We start from the raw sequence: 19,531 nt of genomic DNA, 5'->3' as shown, positions 1-19,531 counted from the left end.
TAGCACTTGAACGCGGCAATTGACTGCCATTGTTAGGGCGGAGACAAGGGGAGAATCTTGCATCCTCCTCGCGTCGTCTCACCTCCTTCTCAAAACCCATCAGAGGAGAAGGACAGAGGGGAGGGACCTCTGGCTTTCTCATCCAATTGGTTTTGAGAAGGAGGCGAGGAGAGGGGATTCAAGGAGTATGCATTTGAGATTCTCCGAAGACAATCTCGTCATTATAAAGTATCTCTGGTGTCGTCACAATTACGCATGGCACTGGTCTGAAAGCTGAGGTAGAATTCTGTATTTTTTAAGGAAACTTGGGTGGACTACTGGCAACGGGTTGATCTATGCACACTGTTTTTCTGTGTGTGGACACTGCTCATGCAGTTAAGATGTTGGTGCACGGAAAAGACACGTTTCTGAGGTCAGCAGGAGATGGATTATGAGATGGAGTTATGTCGGGATGCCACCGGTCCTCAAGCAAAGTCAGGAGAAGAGGAATGAGGTGGAAGGTGTGGTGAAGAGCTCGAAACCCGAGCCATGCTAGGATATATCAGTTATCCTTTTAGAGCTTTTGTGCCGAATCCACTGCGCTGTTTCATGTGCAACGTTTATGGTCAAGTCACAGAAGTTTGTAGGAGATTACAAGATGTGAGAAATGTGCAAGAGGGTATGGGATAGAGGATTGTGTAGTTTCAGTGGATAAAGTTGTGTGTGTTAACTGTATGGGTGCCCATGTTGCTGGGGATCGGAAGTGTCCGGTGTCAGAGAGAAAGCTTGAGGTGAGTATTGCAGAAGCTGTCGTATGCTAAAGCAGTGAAGAAAGTAAAGGAGGAAAGGTCAATGGTGAGAGGATCCCTGTGAGTAGTAGATCTGTGCCAGCACAGAGGGATAGGCCAATGAGTGATATATGCTTCAGTAAGGTTAGCTGGCTTCTAAGCAATGGTTATCAACTGTACCACAGAAATGGAACTTAAATCACAGAAAATAGATGTAGTGGTAGCTGCAGGGAAGTATTTGGGTGTACGAGATTTGACTTTTAGAAGAGTTACAGGGTGTAATGAGTGGTGGTGTCCTGTCACCCCAGGCTGTTGGCATGGTGCAGGAGCAGATAGGGTCAAAGTAGTGGAATGGGGTAGTGGGTTTTTAATGAGTGTAAGGTTAGTCGGTAGGGTAATTAAAAATATATTTGTTTTCAGTGGCGATCCATCATTCATAGCAGGTGGGGCAGAGCCACCTGTTTTGAGCCTCACATTTTTAGCAAAAAAAGAGAACATGCCTGTTTTGCATTTTATTTTGGCATTAATATGTGTCACATATCAGTTTGCAAACAATGTAAAAACAATTTTTTTATCATTGAGTTAATAAAGAACAAAGTCGCATACAAACATGGTCTCTTTTTCTGTGGTGGGGGTGGGGCAGCCAGTGGAAAATACGGAGCGTATGGGGTTGGTAATGTTCTCTAGTTCCACCGTGATTGGCTCAGTGTTCTGTCACTCATGGGGACACTATGTCACCAGCAAATCTAAGGGTAGACCTCGAAAATTCAAGCCACTTGGGTGCTGCTATAGATTTACATTAGAAGTGCCCATCCAATAAGGCTCAAGGTCATTGGCCACAGATAAAATTACGTCAAATCACGTTATATCAACAGTAGCTTTGATTGGACTGATCATATTTTCAGAATCTTATTTAGCAGTCATCATCATGAATCAAGTCAACAATATACTGGCAAATCCTTTTTAATCCTTGTCATATGAAGAGAAATAATGAAGAGAAATTATAGATAAAACGTATCGGTGCTCATTGGCCATTGGACATAAACATTACACAACAAGTTGGAAATGGCAAATTCAACAATGCGTGGTCTGGAAGGAATCAGTGGCCAACTGCAAGCATTGCAAAGCAATCACTAGCCTGCAATTCAGTGGAGTGGCTGTGTGGTCCCACGTCTGGGTTTAAGGGTCTCTTTTCCAAGCTTAAAATGATAAACATTCAACATTGGCCATGCTGTCAATCCAGCATGATTTCTTCCACGCTCAAAACAACTGTTAACTCGGAACTGGGAAATCTGATTTCAGTTAGTTCAAGACAAGCAGTTTGCTACACCCTCAATAACATCTGCTAATCACGTGTATTTAAAAAAATGTATTTCACCTTTATTTAACCAGGTAAGGTTCTCATTTACAACTGCGACCTGGCCAAGACAAAGCAAAGCAGTGCGACACAAACAACAACACAGAGTTACACATGGAATAAACAAACGTATAGTCAATAACACAATAGAAAAGTCTATATACAGTGTGTGCAAATTAAGTAAGATTAGGGAGGTAAGGCAATAAATAGGCCATAGTGGCAAAATAATTACAATTTAGCAAATAAACACTGGAGTGATTGATGTGCAGAAGATGAATGTGCAAGTAGAGATACTGGGGTGCAAAGGAGCAAAAAAATTTGAAATAAAATAAACAATATGGGGATGAGGTAGTTGGATGGGCTATTTACAGATGGGCTATGTACAGGTGCAATGATCTGTAAGCTGCTCTGATAGTTGATGCTTAAAGTTAGTGAGGGAGATATGAGTCTCCAGCTTCAGTGATTTTTGCAATTCGTTCCAGCCATTGTTCCAGTATGTGACCAATACAATTTTATTTGATTTGAACTGGGAACTCGGGGGGAAAACGAGCTCCGACTGGGAAAATACATTTTGAACGGTGATCCAACTCAGAATTGTAGGTCAGGAACTCTGGCCTCTTTCTAGAGCTACAACCTGAAGATCACTGACGTCATCATGATTCGACCTTGTTTTTTTCAGAGTTCCCAGTTGTCTTGAAAGCACCATAAATCCAGAGAATGCCAGACTTTGATGACAAAGTTTGATGACAAAATCTGCCTACGAAAGACCGCCGCGCCACCTTCCTGTTCAAGTGAGCACAGCACAAGGTGAGTCCAAAAATGCATTGTATGCTGCTGCATAAATTATGTAATATGCCAGGGAGATATGCATACTGTAACTAATAAAGTGTAATAGGTGTATGTTGTGTAGTAAGCTGTTAGTAGCCCATGTGCCTCACCCTAATAATTTGGTCTATTTTCCCCTCTTAATTTTGCCTACTGTTCTGATTTGGTGGTGCACATGTAGCCTATAACCTGTTTTAGAGAAATGTAATCATTGAATATTGTAAGAGCTTTCATTGTCTGCTTATTTGTCCCCTTTATTTATCATACGATTCTGACTTGGTGCACAGGGAGAACACTGTAAGAACGGCCCATGTTCTGAATTCTGTCGCTGTACATTTCAAAAGTGCTGAACAAATTGTTATATTGACTACGTTCGTCCTAGCTTGCTCATTAATGTCTTAATCGAAATTACGGATTGCCTCTTATCCGCTTGTCGTCCCCTTATGCCATAGTTTGTACATATCAATTGTCAGTAGAGCTACATTTGTTTATTAAGCAAGTCAGCCATATCAACTATGTTTTTTTAAGGCAGTAAATGAGGCTGAATGAACTGTTTCGCTGCCAGACAAGACTCCGCTGATAGAAAGATGTAGCAGTGGTAAGGTGTTGGGACTGGTATTGGGACAGATGTAGCAGTGGTAAGGTGTTGGGACTGGTATTAGGATAGACATACCAGTGGTAAGGTGTTGGCACTGGTATTGGGACAGCTTTATGTAGGCCCTAACAGATTGTGGGCACCGTTTGGCACTGTTTTAGTGCAATTAATGTATTGTTTAGTGTTGTGTAGTGGATTTGCTGGCATGCATCCCAAATATTTTTGTTTCTTTGCCCCACCAAGATTTAAAATGCAAAAATCGCCACTGTTTGTATTCTTTACGTTTCCCCCTTTGTATCACAAAGCGAAATGGATTTATACTATAGTTCAGTTGGGGGCGGTAATGCAACATATTGGATGCCAACTGCCGTTAAACTTCACCAAAGAAGAAGAACAATTACGCATGTACTCGCTGCTGCCGAAAGAAAACATGGCGCTCGAGGAACCTAATGGAGATTTTCCATATTTACCTTCAGGGGCGGTGGAGGGTAAACTCGCGTTATCCTATGCTCAATATCATTGACATCCACTTTGGTCTAGTATGGTTTATTTATTATTGCTGTGAGCAGAGCATAAACAATCAACGCTAGCTTTCAAGTAATACAATACCACTATGCTTGCTAACGGTAGCTATTTAGCCATTTGAGATTCAAGCTCCAAGGTCGATGCAAGGCATTAGTGAAGGAATAATGTTAGTTAGTAGATGACTTGCTATTTTCAAAGCCACCGTGGCCTTCTGAAGACTGCCTTTTATATGTGTGTATTTTTCGTCTTAAGTAAATTTGCTAAATCAGTAGCTAGCTAGTAGCCGAGTTGTTCTCGTGCAGCTAGCAGACACGAGATCCACATAGCACGTTGGAAGCGATGAAACATCTGAAGTCCATTCATTTTCAGTGAAGTGGGCGGGAGGGCCTTTGGGCGATGTGAGCATGGGCAAAGGACGTGAATAGGGCGGACCAAAGTTGGGGAAAGCTGAACTTAATGCAAATTCTCCGCGACATCGCGTTATTGACCAATCGAAGCTCACTATAGTTTCCAGACCTTATTGGATTGGCTGTTGATACCTTCCACTTCCTAGCCTGTTTGCTCGCACCAACATCAGGTTGATGCAAGCTATCCGAATTTACGAGTTAAAGGATCTCGACCATAAGTGTTGTAAGCTAAGTGTGCTAGCTACAACAACTACATATAATGCAATACTATAACCTAGCTGTGAGCTCATCATCACAGGCCATAGAGCGTCATAGATAATGATATACCACAGATGGATAGATCTATATGAGTCTTTGGTGATTCTGTTTTTTCTGTTTAATTAACACTGACATCCATTCTTTTTCAGTAAACAGGATGATAAAGGAGAATGGTGACCTGTTTTCTGATGCCCTGTGCAAAGTCTGCAGTGCTGTCCTGAATTCTGACTCACAGAAACTTGCACATTATCAGGTCAGTGATCCCACTGGATTTGGACTGTTATATGGTTGTTTTCTCAACCAGTATACAGAGCAGCAGCTGATGTTTTCATTATTTCCTTCTGTTGTCGCATTCTTTTCAGAGCAAAAAGCATGCCAACAAAGTGAGACGCTACATGAGCATCCACAAAGAAGAGGAGCCCACCATCAAAAGGTTCAAGTTGCCTTCGGGAGACAGCGTAAGTTACTTCTCAGCTAGAAAATGTTTTATCCAGCACTTCGCTTCCCAGTAGAGACAGTGTTCATGGATAGAGCTCCCTTAACCTTTTTGTCTAATTCACGGTTGCTGCCCCCCATATTCAGGCCAACAGTAATGAAGAGACGGATCGCTCCAAAGCCTGTCTTATATGTAATATGACATTTTCCTCTCCGGTGGTGGCTGAGTCCCACTACCAGGGCAAGGTGCACACCAAGAACCTGAGACTGAAGACTTTTGGCCACCAGCCCCCAGGTAAGAGGCTGCCTACATGGATTGTATGGCCATATGAGATAAGCCTGTTTTAAATTTTCCACCCCATCTGCACACATTTTCTTTTTCTCCTACTGTGTTATTCCTTCAACGCACATGCCTGTATTTTCCAAATGTGCCAAAAAATTACGTAAACTCCTTCCTGTCTGATTAATGTGTCATATCCTGCCTTCTATATCTGCCTTCTACCTCTCCAGTAGCACTACCTCAGGCCTTGGCCCCAGTAGTGAAGAAGAAGACTCAGTCAGAAGAGGCGAGCAGCATGGCATCGTCAGGCCCGGCCGAGGACGACCAGGACCACTTCTGTTCCATCTGCCACGCCTCATTCAACAACCCCCTCATGGCCAAGCAGCACTACGAAGGCAAGAAGCATAAAAAACAGCTGACCCAGCAGAAGCTGATGGAGACCTATGGGCCGTCCACAGCACCTGGTAGGACCTAGCCTCTAAAGCCCCTCACATTCTGTTCAAAGACCTGGGGAAGTTCTCCTCAGGAAGACGATTAAAAGGGTTGGAGTCTAGATTGAAATATTTGTATATATTTCACGTGGGTATAGAGCTCCAAATAGAGGTGGTATTTGAGAAAATATTTCTGACTTGCAACAAGCTACTAAAGCTTTGTCTGACACAGTAGGAAAATAGGCATGCGTAAAACAAGGAAACGCTCTCCCTTGTGCAGGGTTTCCCAAACTCTGTACACGTTTTTGTTTTTGCCCTAGCACCACACAGTTGATTCAAATAATCAACATGTTTTGATCATTTGAATCAGCTGTGTAATGTTTGGGAAAAATCCAAAACATGCGCCCGTTGGGGTCCCGAGGACCGAGTTTGAGAAATGCTGCCCTAAGGGAAACCTAATTTATAAGAGCCAATCAAATGTGAGCATTAACAGCCAGCACTCCCATTGAAAAGCAAAATAAATCCAGTACTGAAGTTCTCCAGACTTCTAATAGACAAGACGAGATTTGGAAGGAGGCCCCGCAAAACTAGGACCAGACAGCCACTGACACCCAACATGTGGAAAGAAAAGCACTTGATTTAGAACTTTGTGAATATGGGCATATGATTATGTACATTTTTTGAGTTTCTATCAAGTGTAAATAATTCTCTCTGGAGGGTCATATACAGTAGCAGCAAGACAGTACAGGACCTTGTGTACCAATGCCGTATTGGGTCATTGCATGTTAGTGTAATGTCTAAAACGGCATTCCTTGCTAACTAGTCCCTCCTATATGTGTCTCCAGCTTCCACAGTAAAGGGCTATCCATGCACTGTGTGCAACATTGAACTCAACTCTGTGGAACAGTATCAAGCTCACATCAGCGGCTCCAAACATAAGAACCAGTATGTGTCCCTCTTTCTCATTCCCACTCTCCCATGCCCCGTGAGCCAGAAGAAACAACTACCACTGCATGCACACACACCAACTGGAGTATACCACACCGCACGCCCAGATAACTTCTGTTTGGACTCCAAACAGAAGTTATCCTATTCAGAAAATATTTATTTTTTTCTTCATATTTTAGTCTTTAACATGGCTTTGTTGTAACACGTTTTTATATATTTCCAGTGTCAGAGGGAAGAAAGGGAGCAACCCAACATTTGTCAGCCCCTCTGAAAACCAGTACACAGCAGAAAACCAGCAGTCTGAGTACCATTATACGCCTGAAGCCGAACCAGTCCAGGAGGACTGGGGCGCTTTCAACCAGGACTACGAGTGAAGAGACTCCCAGTACCCCCCACCTCTCTCCAACTACCACAGCTACTGGTGTCCCTCAGTTAGGGCCAGGAGGATTTCCTGACCACATCACCTGACCAGGATAAACTCTCTTTGTTACAGGCTACAACTAGGCCCCAGAGTTTTCCCTGTTCATGTCACATGGTCATGTAAAATCCCTGGAAAGAGAGTGTGTCCTCCCTGCTTCTCTCTGTGGTGTCGTATCTGCCTCATAGGTGAATCCTATCTATCTACTCCAGTTCTACTTCATTCTATCTGTACTCAGAGACGGTCAGTCTCCCAGTACATGTGTTGGTTGTGTTCTCAGTCGGTCAGACCAGAGCGGTATAGAGACACCTGGACATGTTGTCTATCATTCCTGTTCAAAATGTCATATTTCAAATTCTGACATAATACAGTACAATGATATGATGTTGGTGTGATGGACTTGCAGTAGTGTTATGGTTCTATTTTTATTTGGGCTCATAATCCTTGGTGCCCCCCCTAGGGTTTTGTCCAACACCTAAATCTTTTGATTCATCTCTTTACATAATGTTTCTCTGTGACTGGCTGAGAGGGAAAAACTCAATAACATATCCTGTACGGAAAGTTATTTTTCTTGAACTTTTACTCGTTCTAGTTATTTCAGTTTGCAGATAGCAACATGGAGAGTAACTTGGACTTTCTAAAAAAATATTATATACATGTAATTTTCTGCACCCTCCAACCTCAGTGTTTGTGAGAACCTTCTAGTTTGATGTCTATTGTAAGTAAAAGACTGCCAGATGATAAGTACGTCCTATAATCGTTTTATTATATGTACATGCGTTCGTATCAATTTAAAAACAGAGCTGTCACAAACTAACAATACGTTGCAGCAGATAAGCAATGTCATACTCTAACCTTACTCTGTATTAGGAATGCGCTGTCAGTACCAGGGCTTAAAAAGCAATGTAATTTTGTTGTTTTTATTCCTGTTTATTTCTGTTTTTAGTCACATGAGAAATTATATGAAGCAACTTACAATGTGAAATATGCCTTTACTAGACATCTGCTGTAGTATGTCATAGTTGTAGAAATCATAATGTTTTACTCCATAGTTGTCCATCTGTGCTGGTAGGGTCATGAAAGATTGTCTGAATATTGGTCAACATTCTTTCTGAGGGAGTGGCTTTTGGAATGGGATTTGTCTGTGAATGTAAAGGTACTCTGATAGTGTTTCAGTGGTGATGGTGAGACTAAAATAAGGTATTTTAAAAGGTCAATGTTTGGTGTAGTAAGTGCTAATACTTTTAGTGTTTTTGCTGCATTTATTGAATGGACAAAAAATATCTACTTGGATATGGGTCGGATTAGTGAGGGATTGGATGTGCAGAATCGTCGTAGCAGTCCCGGGTGCGTTACTGACAGACAGTAAAGGATCCTAGATTTGTACTTTTATTGCTTCAAGTGAAATACTATGTTGATCTTTAAAAGCATAAATAGATTTTGATTGATCTTAAGATCCCATTCCCATTATTTCATTTTGTGACGAGTTGTTTTGGCTATGTGAAATTTTGTCATGTCCTAAAATAGTTTTTTTTCATCAGACATGACAAGTTGAATATCTATTACTGAATGTGTCGCCCTGCCTTTTGGCTGAAGAAACGTTGCATTCATTTTGGATGTAATTCATTAGAAGAGGGCTTCTAAATACATTGTAAAACAAGCAAAAATATGGCCTTTTATTTCAGACCTCATTCTTGTTGTATTAGTTATTGTGTTGTAAATTATCAGATTTATTTTCAATACAAACTATGTATGCCTAAAGAAGTGCTAGGAAAATGTGTATCTAGTAAAACAATGTTTTAACTAAAGTCAGATTTCCTGTATTTCTATTCATTTTACTAAATGTATTCCTCACACCCAAACATTTTGTCGGCTCTTCAAGCCCATTATTGTACATTGTCACTGGATGGCGCACTTACTCCTTTCTAGCCTGAGCAATAGATACCCTGGCTCAAAATCAACGTTTATTGGTAGCATACACACATTTTCAGAGGTTATCCCAGGTGCAGCGAAATGCTTGTTTCTAGCTCAAAAAGCACAGTAATACCTAGGAATAATAAAAAATAAATACCCCCCCCCCCTTCTAGCCATGACTAGAATACAGTATATACACACAAAGTGGGTGAAACAGTATGTAAACATTAAAGTGACCAGTTTTCAATGACTACATAGGCCAGCATTCTCTAAGGTCCAGGGTAGAGTACAGGGTGGTAGCCGGCTAGAACGGTGATTAATGTTCAGGGCAGGGTTTTGGGCAGAGGTCGGCTAGCGGTGACTAATAGTCTGATGGCCTGAAGATAGAAGCTGTCTCGGTCCCAGCTTTGATGCACCTGTACTGTCTCCGCCTTGTAGATGGTAGCGGGTGAACAGGCTGTGACTCGGGTGGCTGAGGTCCATTGATGATCTTGGGCTTCCTGTGACATTGGGTGCTGTAGATGTCCTGGAGAGCAGGCAGTGTGCCCCCGGTGATGCGTTGGGCTGACCGCACCATCCTCTGGAGAGCCGTGCGGTTGTGGACAGTGCATTTGCCATACCAGACGATGATGCAGCCAGACAGAATGCTCACAATGGGGCATCTGTACAAGTTTGTAAGGGTCTTGGGGTCCAAGACACATTTCTTCAGCCTGAGGTTGTCGAGGTGCTGTTGCGCTTTCACCACGCTGTCTATGAAGGGACCCTTTCAGGTTGTCAGTGATATGTACGCAGAGGGACTTGAAGCTTTAGACCCACTCCACTTCAGCCCGGTCAATGTGGATGGGGGCGTGCTCTCTACTGTCTCCTATAGTCCACGATCAGCTCCTTCGTTTTTAGTTGACGTTGATGGTGAGGTTATTTTCCTATCGCCAGGGCTCACCTCCCTGTTGGCTGTCTCATCGTTGTTGGTAATCAGGCCTACCACTGTTGTACTTCATGAAGTGAGTGCTATGGGGCGATAGTCATTTAGTTCTGTTACCTTCGCTTACTTGGATACAGGTATAATGGTAGGCCGAGGCTTGCTTGGCCTCGGAAGCCTCTTGCCAGAGTTGTACACCATACAGACAAGCAAACATCCATCGAACACAGACTCAAATTATTTCTCAAGAACAGTTAAGCTTTTCAACATGTTCTGTATTGTTATCACTATTTTATTTGTAATCACTATAATTATACACATCTGTTTGTTCATTTTATGTGGTTCTCAACTAAGATTTAACCACAAACGTCTGTATTTGGATGATGTTTTTAGTTCATATTTAAATTGAGAACGTCTGTGTTTTCTTATGATTGAATGTTGAGGTGTGTGTGTAGAGCTTATTCTAAAATGGCTCATTTTATTTGAGTGAAGTACACATTGATCAAACAGGGAGGAAAGTTATTAGCTGACACACAAAGTCTGCTTTTGACACGTTTCTCTCCCTGTGTCTATTCAGGACATTGCTCCTGCACCACTGCACCATAGAGTTCAATGAGCTTGATTTGGCATAGGTACAACTTCCATTCATAAAGTGTGTGTGTGTGTGTGTGTGTGTGTGTGTGTGTGTGTGTGTGTGTGTGTGTGTGTGTGAGCGCAGGAGGTAAAGGGTTCAGTCTTTTCATTGATAGCATCTATTTACTCGACTGGGGAGGTGTCTGGGTCCTCCATTCATAGAGCCAGGCCCTACTAGGCATCCGTTGGAGGCGCCAAGATTTATAAACACTGCAGCCACACGTAGGCCAGCTCACGTCTAGAGCAGGCCAAGCACACAGCCCCCTGTTGTGGAGCAGAAGATAGGATAGCAATGCTGTATCGTGAAACTTTTTCCATAAACATTCACAGGCTGCCTAGTGTGTTTACCCTCGTGCTGTCATTGTGTGTAACTGTGCAGGCTGCCTGATGTTGTCAGGAGGGGAAACGGCCATAACACAACCAGACAGGAGGATTCATCTTGGTTAGGATGAATGGGCTGTTCTTTGTTTGGAACGAAAGATTCAAGCCAGCACTAACACGATAGCATCCCAAAATATACCGTTGAAATGAACAATAATCCAAATAAACCATGGTACCTTGTCATGTACTTTAGAGATACTGAATTGTGAAGTTTGGAGGTTGCCAAAATGTATTTTTCAGTGTCACATACTATATATTGTAGTCTGAGCAACTGTGCCGCAATCCTTATATCGTTCTGGGCCCATATTCATAAGAGTAGGACTGCTGATCTATGTGTTGTGTTGAAAGAACAAGACTTTGTTCTTTATAAACTGTTTGGGTTTATTAGCTACAACTCTAACATCTTCACGTTCGTGAGCTAGCATAACAACAAGGTTTAGCCAAAGTACGGTGGCCCTTCAGGATAACAATACAGTGTGTCAAAAGGAACACACATCAAACTCACAGGGTAGGCTATATAGTGGACATAACATTTACCCCCATCCTCCCAAAGTCTATGCATGAAAGATAGTGTCCTGAAAACGCCCAGGGTGTGCACGGGCCCTGACGGGACTGGGGTCAGAAGCCAGAGCTGGCAGTAGCTCAGGATACAAGATGGCGCAGACAGAGAAGGTCGACTCGCTTCGAGTCCTTAGGAAACTATGCAGTATTTAGTTTTTTTACGTGTTATTTCTTACATTGTTACCCCAGGAAATCTTAAGTTTTATTACATACAGCCGGGAATAACTATTGGATATAAGAGCGACGTCAACTTACCAATATTACGACCAGGAATACGACTTTCCAGAAGCGGATCCTCTGTTTGGACCACCACCCAGGACAATGGATCTAATCCCAGAAGCCGACCCAAAACAACGCGCCGCAGAAGGGACAGACGGAGCTGCCTCCTGGTCAGGCTCCGTAGACGTGCACATCACCCACCACTCCCAAGTATACTACTCGCCAATGTCCAGTCTCTTGACAACAAGGTAGATGAAATTCGTGCAAGGGTTGCCTTCCAGAGAGACATCAGAGACTGTAACATTCTCTGTTTCACGGAAACATGGCTCTCTCGGGATATGTTGTCGGAATCAGTTCAGCCACCGGGCTTCTCCATGCATCGTGCCGACAGAGATAAACACCTCTCTGGGAAAAGGAAGGGCGGGGGTGTATGCTTCATGATTAACGACTTATGGTGTAATCATAACAGCATACAGGAACTCAAGTCCTTCTGCTCACCCAACCTAGAATTCCTTACAATGAAATGCCGGCCACATTACCTCCCAAGAGAATTCTCGTCAGTTATCGTCACAGCTGTGTACATTTCCCCTCAAGCAGACACCAAGACGGCCCTCAAGGAACTTTACTGGACTCTATGTAAACTGGAAACCATATATCCTAAGGCTATAATTTTAACAAAGCAAATTTGAGACAATTTTTGAAAATTTAGACAAATTTGAGACAAATTCTATCAGCATATTGTTGCATTACGAGCGGGGGTAATACACTTGATCACTGCTACTCTAACTTCCTCGAAGCATACAAAGCCCTCCCTTCGGCAAATCCTAACATCTTGCTCCTACCGTCTTATAGGCAGAAACTAAAACAGGAACACCATTCAACGCTGGTTCATGATTGTTTTGATCACGTGGACTGGGATATGTTCCAGTCAGCCTCAGAGAATAACATCAATCTATTTGCTGACTCGGTGAGTGAGTTTATAAAGAAGTGCATTGGAGATGTTGTACCCTCTGTGACTATTAAAACCTACCCTAACCAGAAACTGTGGATGGATGGCGGCATTCGCGGAAAACTGAAAGCACAAACCACCACATTTAACCATGGAAAGAGGTCTGGGAATATGGCTGAATATAAACAGTGTAGTTATTCCCTCCGCAAGACAATCAACAAGTGAAATGCCGATACAGGAACAAAGTGGAGTCGCAATTCAACGGCTCAGACACGAGATGTATATGGCAGGGTCTACAGGAAATCACGGACTCCAAAAAGAAAACCAGTCCTGTCACGGACGCCATCGTCACGCTTCCAGACAAATTAAACACATTCTATGCCCACTTTGAGGATAATACAGTGCCACCGTTGCTGCCCACTAACAAGGACTGCATCCCCTCCCTCTCCTTCTCCGTGGCCGACGTGATTAAAACATTTAAACGTGTTAACCCTCGCAAGGCTGCTGGCACAGACGGCATCCCTAGCCGCGTCCTCAGAGCATGCGCAGACCAGCTGGCTGGTGTGTTTAAGGACATATTCAATCGCTCCCTATCCCAGTCTGCTGTCCCCACATGCTTCAAGATGGCCATCATTGTTCCTGTGCCCAAGAAGGCAAAGATAACTGAACTAAATGACTACCGTCCCGTAGCACTCACTTCTGTCATCATGAAGTGCTTTGAGAGACTAGTCAAGGATCATATCACCTCCACCTTACCGGCCACCCTAGACCCAATTCAGTTTGCATACCGCCCCAACAGGTCCACAGGCGACGCAATAGACTTTCTGATGGGCCGCCCCAGGTGGTGAAGGTAGGAAACAACATCCCCACTTCGCTGACCCTCAACAATGGGGCCCCACAAGGGTGCGTGCTCAGCCCCCTCGTGTACTCCCTGTTCACCCACGACTGCGTGGCCATGCACGCCTCCAACTCAATCATCAAGTTTGCAGACGACACAACAGTAGTGGGCTTGATTACCAACAACGACGAGGCAGTCTACAGGAACGAGGGGAGGCACTCGGATTGTGGTGTCAGGAAAACAACCTCTTACTCAACATCAACAAACCAAAGGAGATGATTGTGGACTTCAGGAAACAGCAGAGGGAGCACCCCCCTATCCACATCGAAAGGACAGCAGTGGAGAAGGTGGAAAGTTAAGTTCCTCGGCGTACACATCACAGACAACTGAAATGGTCCACCCACACAGACAGTGTGGTGAAGAAGGCACAACAGCGCCTCTTCAACCTCAGGAGGCTGAAGAAATTTGCCTTGTCACCCAAAACTCTGACAAATGTTTACAGATGCACAATTGAAAGCATCCTGTCGGGCTGTTTCACAGCCTGGTACGGCAACTGCACCGCCCTCAACCGCAAGGCTTTCCAGAGGGTGGTGCGGTCTACACAACACATCACCGGGGGGCAAACTACCTGTCCTCCATGACACCTACAGCACCCGATGTCACAGGAAGGCCAAAACGATCATCAAGGATAGCAACCACCTGAGCCACTGCCTGTTCACACCGTTACCATCCAGAAGGTGAGGTCAGTACAGGTGCATCAAAGCTGGGGCCGAGAGACTGAAAAACAGCTTCTATCTCAAGGCCATCAGATTGCCAAACAGCAATTACTAACTGCTGCCTACATTGAGACCCAGTCACTGGCCACTTTAATAAATTGATCACTAGTCACTTTAAACAATGCCACTTTAAACAATTGCACTTTGATAATGTTTACATATCTTACATTACTCATATCATATGTATATACTATATTTTATACCATCTATTGCACCGTGACTATGGCGCTCGGCCATCACCCATCCACATATTTATATGTACATATTCTCATTCACCCCTTTAGATTTGTGTGCATTAGGTAGTTGTTGGGAACTGTTAGATTACTTGTTAGATATTACTGCACTGTCAGAACTAGAAGCACAAGCATTTCGCTACACTCACATTAACATCTGCTGACCAATAAAATTTGATTTGACGAGGCTAAGCAAATGGCATGGCAACAGGAATGTCCTGCCTGACCACTGGAGCAGTAGCCACATTCGGTGTGTTCACAGGAGCAGGAATCCTGTGTTGACAACTGGCGTGCCAACGAGATCCAGCTAAAATGTCACTGGGTCCAGTTAATGACTGAACTGACTTGGAGAGGACCAGAACGTGCTGAGTTAGTTTGCCCAACGGGGTCGACGGGCTCTGACCCAGTCACACACCTTGATGATTGGCGTCTGAGCTTTGTGCTTCTTGTCGAACCTCTGCTTCATGTCACGCTGGTGTTTCCGTGCAAAGGTCCCACTGGTGGGAGAGATGGAAGTGCCCTTGGTGGATGGAGTCTGGTTGAGGGCAGCACAAGCTCACGTTCCAACATAAGTAAGGCGGGGGAGACTCCTGTAGTGGAGTGACAAGCTGCGCGGTAGAGGAGAAGGGTCTGGGATAGTGCAGTCACCAGAGAGCAACATTTTGAGAGATTGATTCACCTGAGGGTGATAGACAGCGAGATGGATGTGTGTGACACCTTTAGCTGTGAGGTAAGATGTGAAGTGGTTCGACAGGAACTGGGGTCCATTGTCTGTAGTTAAGGTCAGGGGCAGGCCCAAGCGAGCAAAGAGCTGGTCCAGAAAGTTGACTATGGGCTCCACTGTGACTATGCTCATTGGAATAACTTCGGCCATTTAGAGTGAAGATCATACAGAACAACGAAGAACCTTTTATGATTTGTGACGTTGTGTAGCTCCCCACAGATGTCGAGCTGTAGGTGCTCCCAAGACCCAAATGGCCAGTCCAGGGGCTGTAGACAGGGAGGGGCCGGTTGGCCAGTCTTCCCACTGATGATGCATGGTGTGCAGGACTTGACAAGCTCTTCAAGGTCACCACACCATGTCACAACATCATCGTTTCAATTTGACGATGCCGAGGTGACCTTTGTGCGCCTTCGCCCTCACACGAACCCTGAGGGCCGAAGGGATCACGGCACAGTGCAATGCAGACAATGCCCCAACATGACAGTACATTTTTCAGGGTGTCCGGCTGCGAGATGAGCTACGTGCTGCTGACAGGAACCACTGCTTTATTGGCTGCTCGCACGTCAACGCAGGTTCTGATACCCCTGATTTCTGCTGAACGATCAACAGGTTCGATTGGATCCTCTGTCACAAGGCGTTTGAGATCCTCCTCGACGTCTTTGCGAAGGGCAAAGGGGATCCAATGCAGCAGTTGAATTACAGGAGGAACTTTGGGGTCCAAGAGCGATTTGTGTGTGACTGCAGTCAGGCATCCCAATACACTGAACATCTCTGGATACTGTTGGTGTAAAGGGGAGGACACATGAAGTATCTTGGCCCTACATTTGTCCTGTAGAGAGAATCCATAACTGACAAAAAGGTCCAGGTGCAAGGCCTTGAAACCATAACGTATTAGGAGGCCAACGACGTCTATCTTGCTTTGGCTGTAGCCACAGAGCATGGTGGAAAGAGGTTGCAGCGGTAAGTTCTGGAAGAACTGGTTGTATGTTGCTGCATTTAGAAAAGACACCTTGTCACCGGTGCCAAGGAGAGTGGAGACGCAGCTTTCTTCCAAGTAGAGAGGGTACAGAGTAAAGTTCACTGAGTGGGGCCCTACTGTATGGATCACTGCCTGTGTGTTGTGGCTGTCGTAGTCACCTGGTTGTGCTGATGTGTCAGTGGGTGTGGAGCGGCACCACTTCACAAAATGGTTCAACTTTTTACAGCGTCTGAATGTCTGGCCCTTAGCAGGGCAATCTGGAGCCCTTGTAGCGAGATGGGTAGATCCACAATTTTCACAGTGCCTCTGCTGGCACCCTTGGTGGAGCCATGCTAGCTGTATTGCATTTGTTGAGTCGGTATCACACATGTCATAGCTAGTATGTAGCTGCTGCACTGACTGCTACCTAATGCTAGCACTGTTTGTGGGGTAAGCTTGTGTTTTGGCTATTTTAGCTGCACATTCAGTGGCTGACTCAATTTCTAAAGCAAGTGTGATGAGTGAATTAGCAAGGGTTAAATTTGCATCTTCAAGTAAGTCTTTCTTGTACCCGGGGGTTAGATGTTTTTTCAATCAGCTGTTCTCTTATTAGTTTGTCTTGTATTGCTCCAAATTACGTGACTATGCTAGAGCTTTCAAATCAGCTACAAACTTGTTAGCTGACTCACCAGCTCGCTGGCGTCGTTGTTTGAACAGCAGCTAATCTGTCTCTGTTGAACATTTTGAGATTTCTTCATAAGTGTGGAAAATGCGGCGCCCCTCCTCTCCGAGCAGTGTAGGAGGATAGCACGTTTCCTGGAGCCGACAACAAGCCTTTCCATTGCTCCCAGGGCCCAGTTTTTCTCAAGTTATCTGATTGGATTTCGGCAATTGGATAGGATTAAATGTTAGAATTGGGTTTTTCTAAACAAAACAAAAATATTCTGATCCTCCGGATAGGGATTCGGATCTGGTAATCCAATCTGACCTTTAATCAGAGTCAAATGTTGTTTTAGTGTTTTTTTTCAAAGGTGATAAGAATAGTTTTGATGCCGAAAATCGGCATTATCTTAATCCCACTGGAAGGGTGGATTCAGGATGGATTTCGAAAGGTGAAAGGTTCTTCAACCATGTCAATGGGTTACAAGGTTCAAAAATGGTACTTACATCTGAAAACCAAAAGTTTGTTACGTTAAATTGACAGGATTATACAGTATGTGGTCAATTGTTATATTGAAAAGTGTCAAATAAATGTTTGTCTTATAAGTGATGGGCAGGCTCTATAATTTTTTATCTAGGTACTTTTATTAATGTAGTTTACTCTTCTCTATTTCCCTGAGGCCTGTTCCCAAAACTCTGAAAATGTGGATTCTGTGATTTTGATAGTGTGGTATCTGGATCAGAAGGATCCTATCCGTTTATTTAAAAAAAAAATTGTTTAAAACCGGCCAAATAAATCTGATTATAAGGCGTGGGTGTTTGCTGATGAGGAATCAAGTGCAGGAAGCAGTGATTCAGGGTATTGGCTTAAATAGGCACAATGGCTTAAACGACAAGCCAACCCAAACAGCGCTCAGAGCGCACTACAAAACAAAGTGCCCCAAACACAAGAGACAAAACACAGCTTGCACAAAACACACGCACCACTGAAAATGTACAACAAACAGCGTGTCACCACGCACAGCATACAATGAAACAATCCCGCACAAAGAGCAGGCGGGCCTACTGGTTAATAAAGCCCGCTAATCGGCCCAACTCAGAACAGGTGCACCTAATAACGAAAAGGGGGAAAACAAAAAGGGAATCAGTGGCAGCTAGTAGGCCGGTGCCAATGACCGCCGAGCGCCACCCGAGCAGGAGGGGGGGCCACCTTCGGTAGGAGTCGTGACAGTACCCCCCCCCCCCGACGCGTGGCTCCCACAGCGCGCCGACACTGGCCTCGAGGGCGACCCGGAGGGCAAGGCGCAGGGCACTCCGGGTGGAGGCGATGGAAATCCCTCAACAGGGACAGGTCCAAGACGTCCTCCACCGGTACCCAGCACCTCTCCTCCGGGCCGTACCCCTCCCAGTCCACGAGGTACTGCAGGCCCCTCACCCGGCGTCTCGAGTCCAGAATGGCCCTTATGCTGTACGCCGGGGAGCCCCCGATGAGAGGGACCTCCGGCACCTCACCTTCTTGCAGGGGACCAGCTACCACCGGCCTGAGGAGAGACACATGAAACGAGGGGTTAATACGGTAATAGGAAGGGAGTTGTAGCCTATAACACACCTCGTTTATCCTCCTCAGGACTTTGAAGGGCCCCACACACTGCGGCCCCAGCTTCCGGCAGGGCAAGCGGAGGGGCAGGTTCCGGGTCGAGAGCCAGGCCCTGTCCCCCGGTACGAACACGGGGGCCTCACTGCGGTGGCGGTCAGCCCTCCTCTTCTGCCGTCCACTGGCTTGCTTCAGAGATTCTTGGACGGCTCTCCAGGTCTCCTTGGAGCGCTGCACCCAGTCCTCCACCGCAGGAGCCTCGGTCTGGCTCTGGTGCCATGGTGCCAGGACTGGCTGGTAACCCAACACACACTGAAAAGGTGACCGGTTAGTGGAGGAGTGACGAAGCGAGTTCTGGGCCAACTCAGCCCATGGAATGTACCTCGCCCACTCCCCTGGCCGGTCCTGGCAATACGACCGCAGAAACCTGCCCACCTCCTGGTTCACCCTCTCTGCCTGCCCATTACTCTCGGGGTGATAACCGGAGGTCAAGCTAACCGAGACACCCAGACGCTCTATAAACGCCCACCATATCCTGGACGTGAACTGGGGACCTCGATCAGAGACAATGTCCTCCGGCACCCCGTAGTGCCGAAAGACGTGGGTAAATAGGGCCTCCGCAGTCTGCAGAGCCGTAGGGAGACCGGGCAACGGGAGGAGACGGCAGGACTTTGAAAACCGATCCACAACGACCAGAACCGTAGTATTCCCCTGAGATGGAGGGAGATCGGTCAGGAAGTCCACTGACAGGTGAGACCATGGCCGTTGTGGAACGGGGAGGGGCTGCAACTTCCCTCTCGGGAGATGCCTAGGAGCCTTACTCTGAGCGCACACCGAACAGGAAGAGACGTAGAACCTCACGTCCTTAGCCAAGGTGGGCCACCAGTACTTCCCCCTGAGACCTCGCACTGTCCTCGCTACACCAG

The 19,531-nt window shown here is 45.3% G+C and overlaps 1 protein-coding gene across 3 annotated transcripts; it reads left to right on the top strand.

The window, feature by feature from the left end:
* The first annotated feature begins 3,908 nt into the window (after positions 1-3,908).
* znf346 (zinc finger protein 346) lies at positions 3,909-9,054 on the top strand. Of its 3 annotated transcripts, none has more exons than XM_014137998.3 (7): positions 3,909-4,032; positions 4,884-4,987; positions 5,097-5,192; positions 5,317-5,464; positions 5,683-5,913; positions 6,726-6,825; positions 7,052-9,054. In XM_014137998.3, exons 1-7 carry the CDS (start codon positions 3,948-3,950, stop codon positions 7,200-7,202), a joined length of 915 nt encoding a protein of 304 aa, XP_013993473.1. In that variant the 5' UTR covers positions 3,909-3,947; the 3' UTR covers positions 7,203-9,054. The 3 variants fall into 3 exon arrangements, with proteins under 3 accessions (XP_013993473.1, XP_013993471.1, XP_013993474.1); XM_014137996.3 differs by having other exon boundaries at positions 3,910-4,032; positions 5,680-5,913; XM_014137999.3 differs by lacking the exon at positions 3,909-4,032 and adding an exon at positions 4,307-4,699 and having other exon boundaries at positions 5,680-5,913.
* Positions 9,055-19,531: the final 10,477 nt, after the last annotated feature.

The sequence above is a fragment of the Salmo salar genome, chromosome 13, assembly GCF_965601325.2.
Source record: "Salmo salar chromosome 13, fSalSal1, whole genome shotgun sequence".
In the NCBI taxonomy this organism is placed as follows: domain Eukaryota; kingdom Metazoa; phylum Chordata; class Actinopteri; order Salmoniformes; family Salmonidae; genus Salmo; species Salmo salar.
The sequence above is the reverse complement of the archived record's forward strand: the minus strand, read 5'-3'. Positions and strand labels throughout refer to the sequence as shown.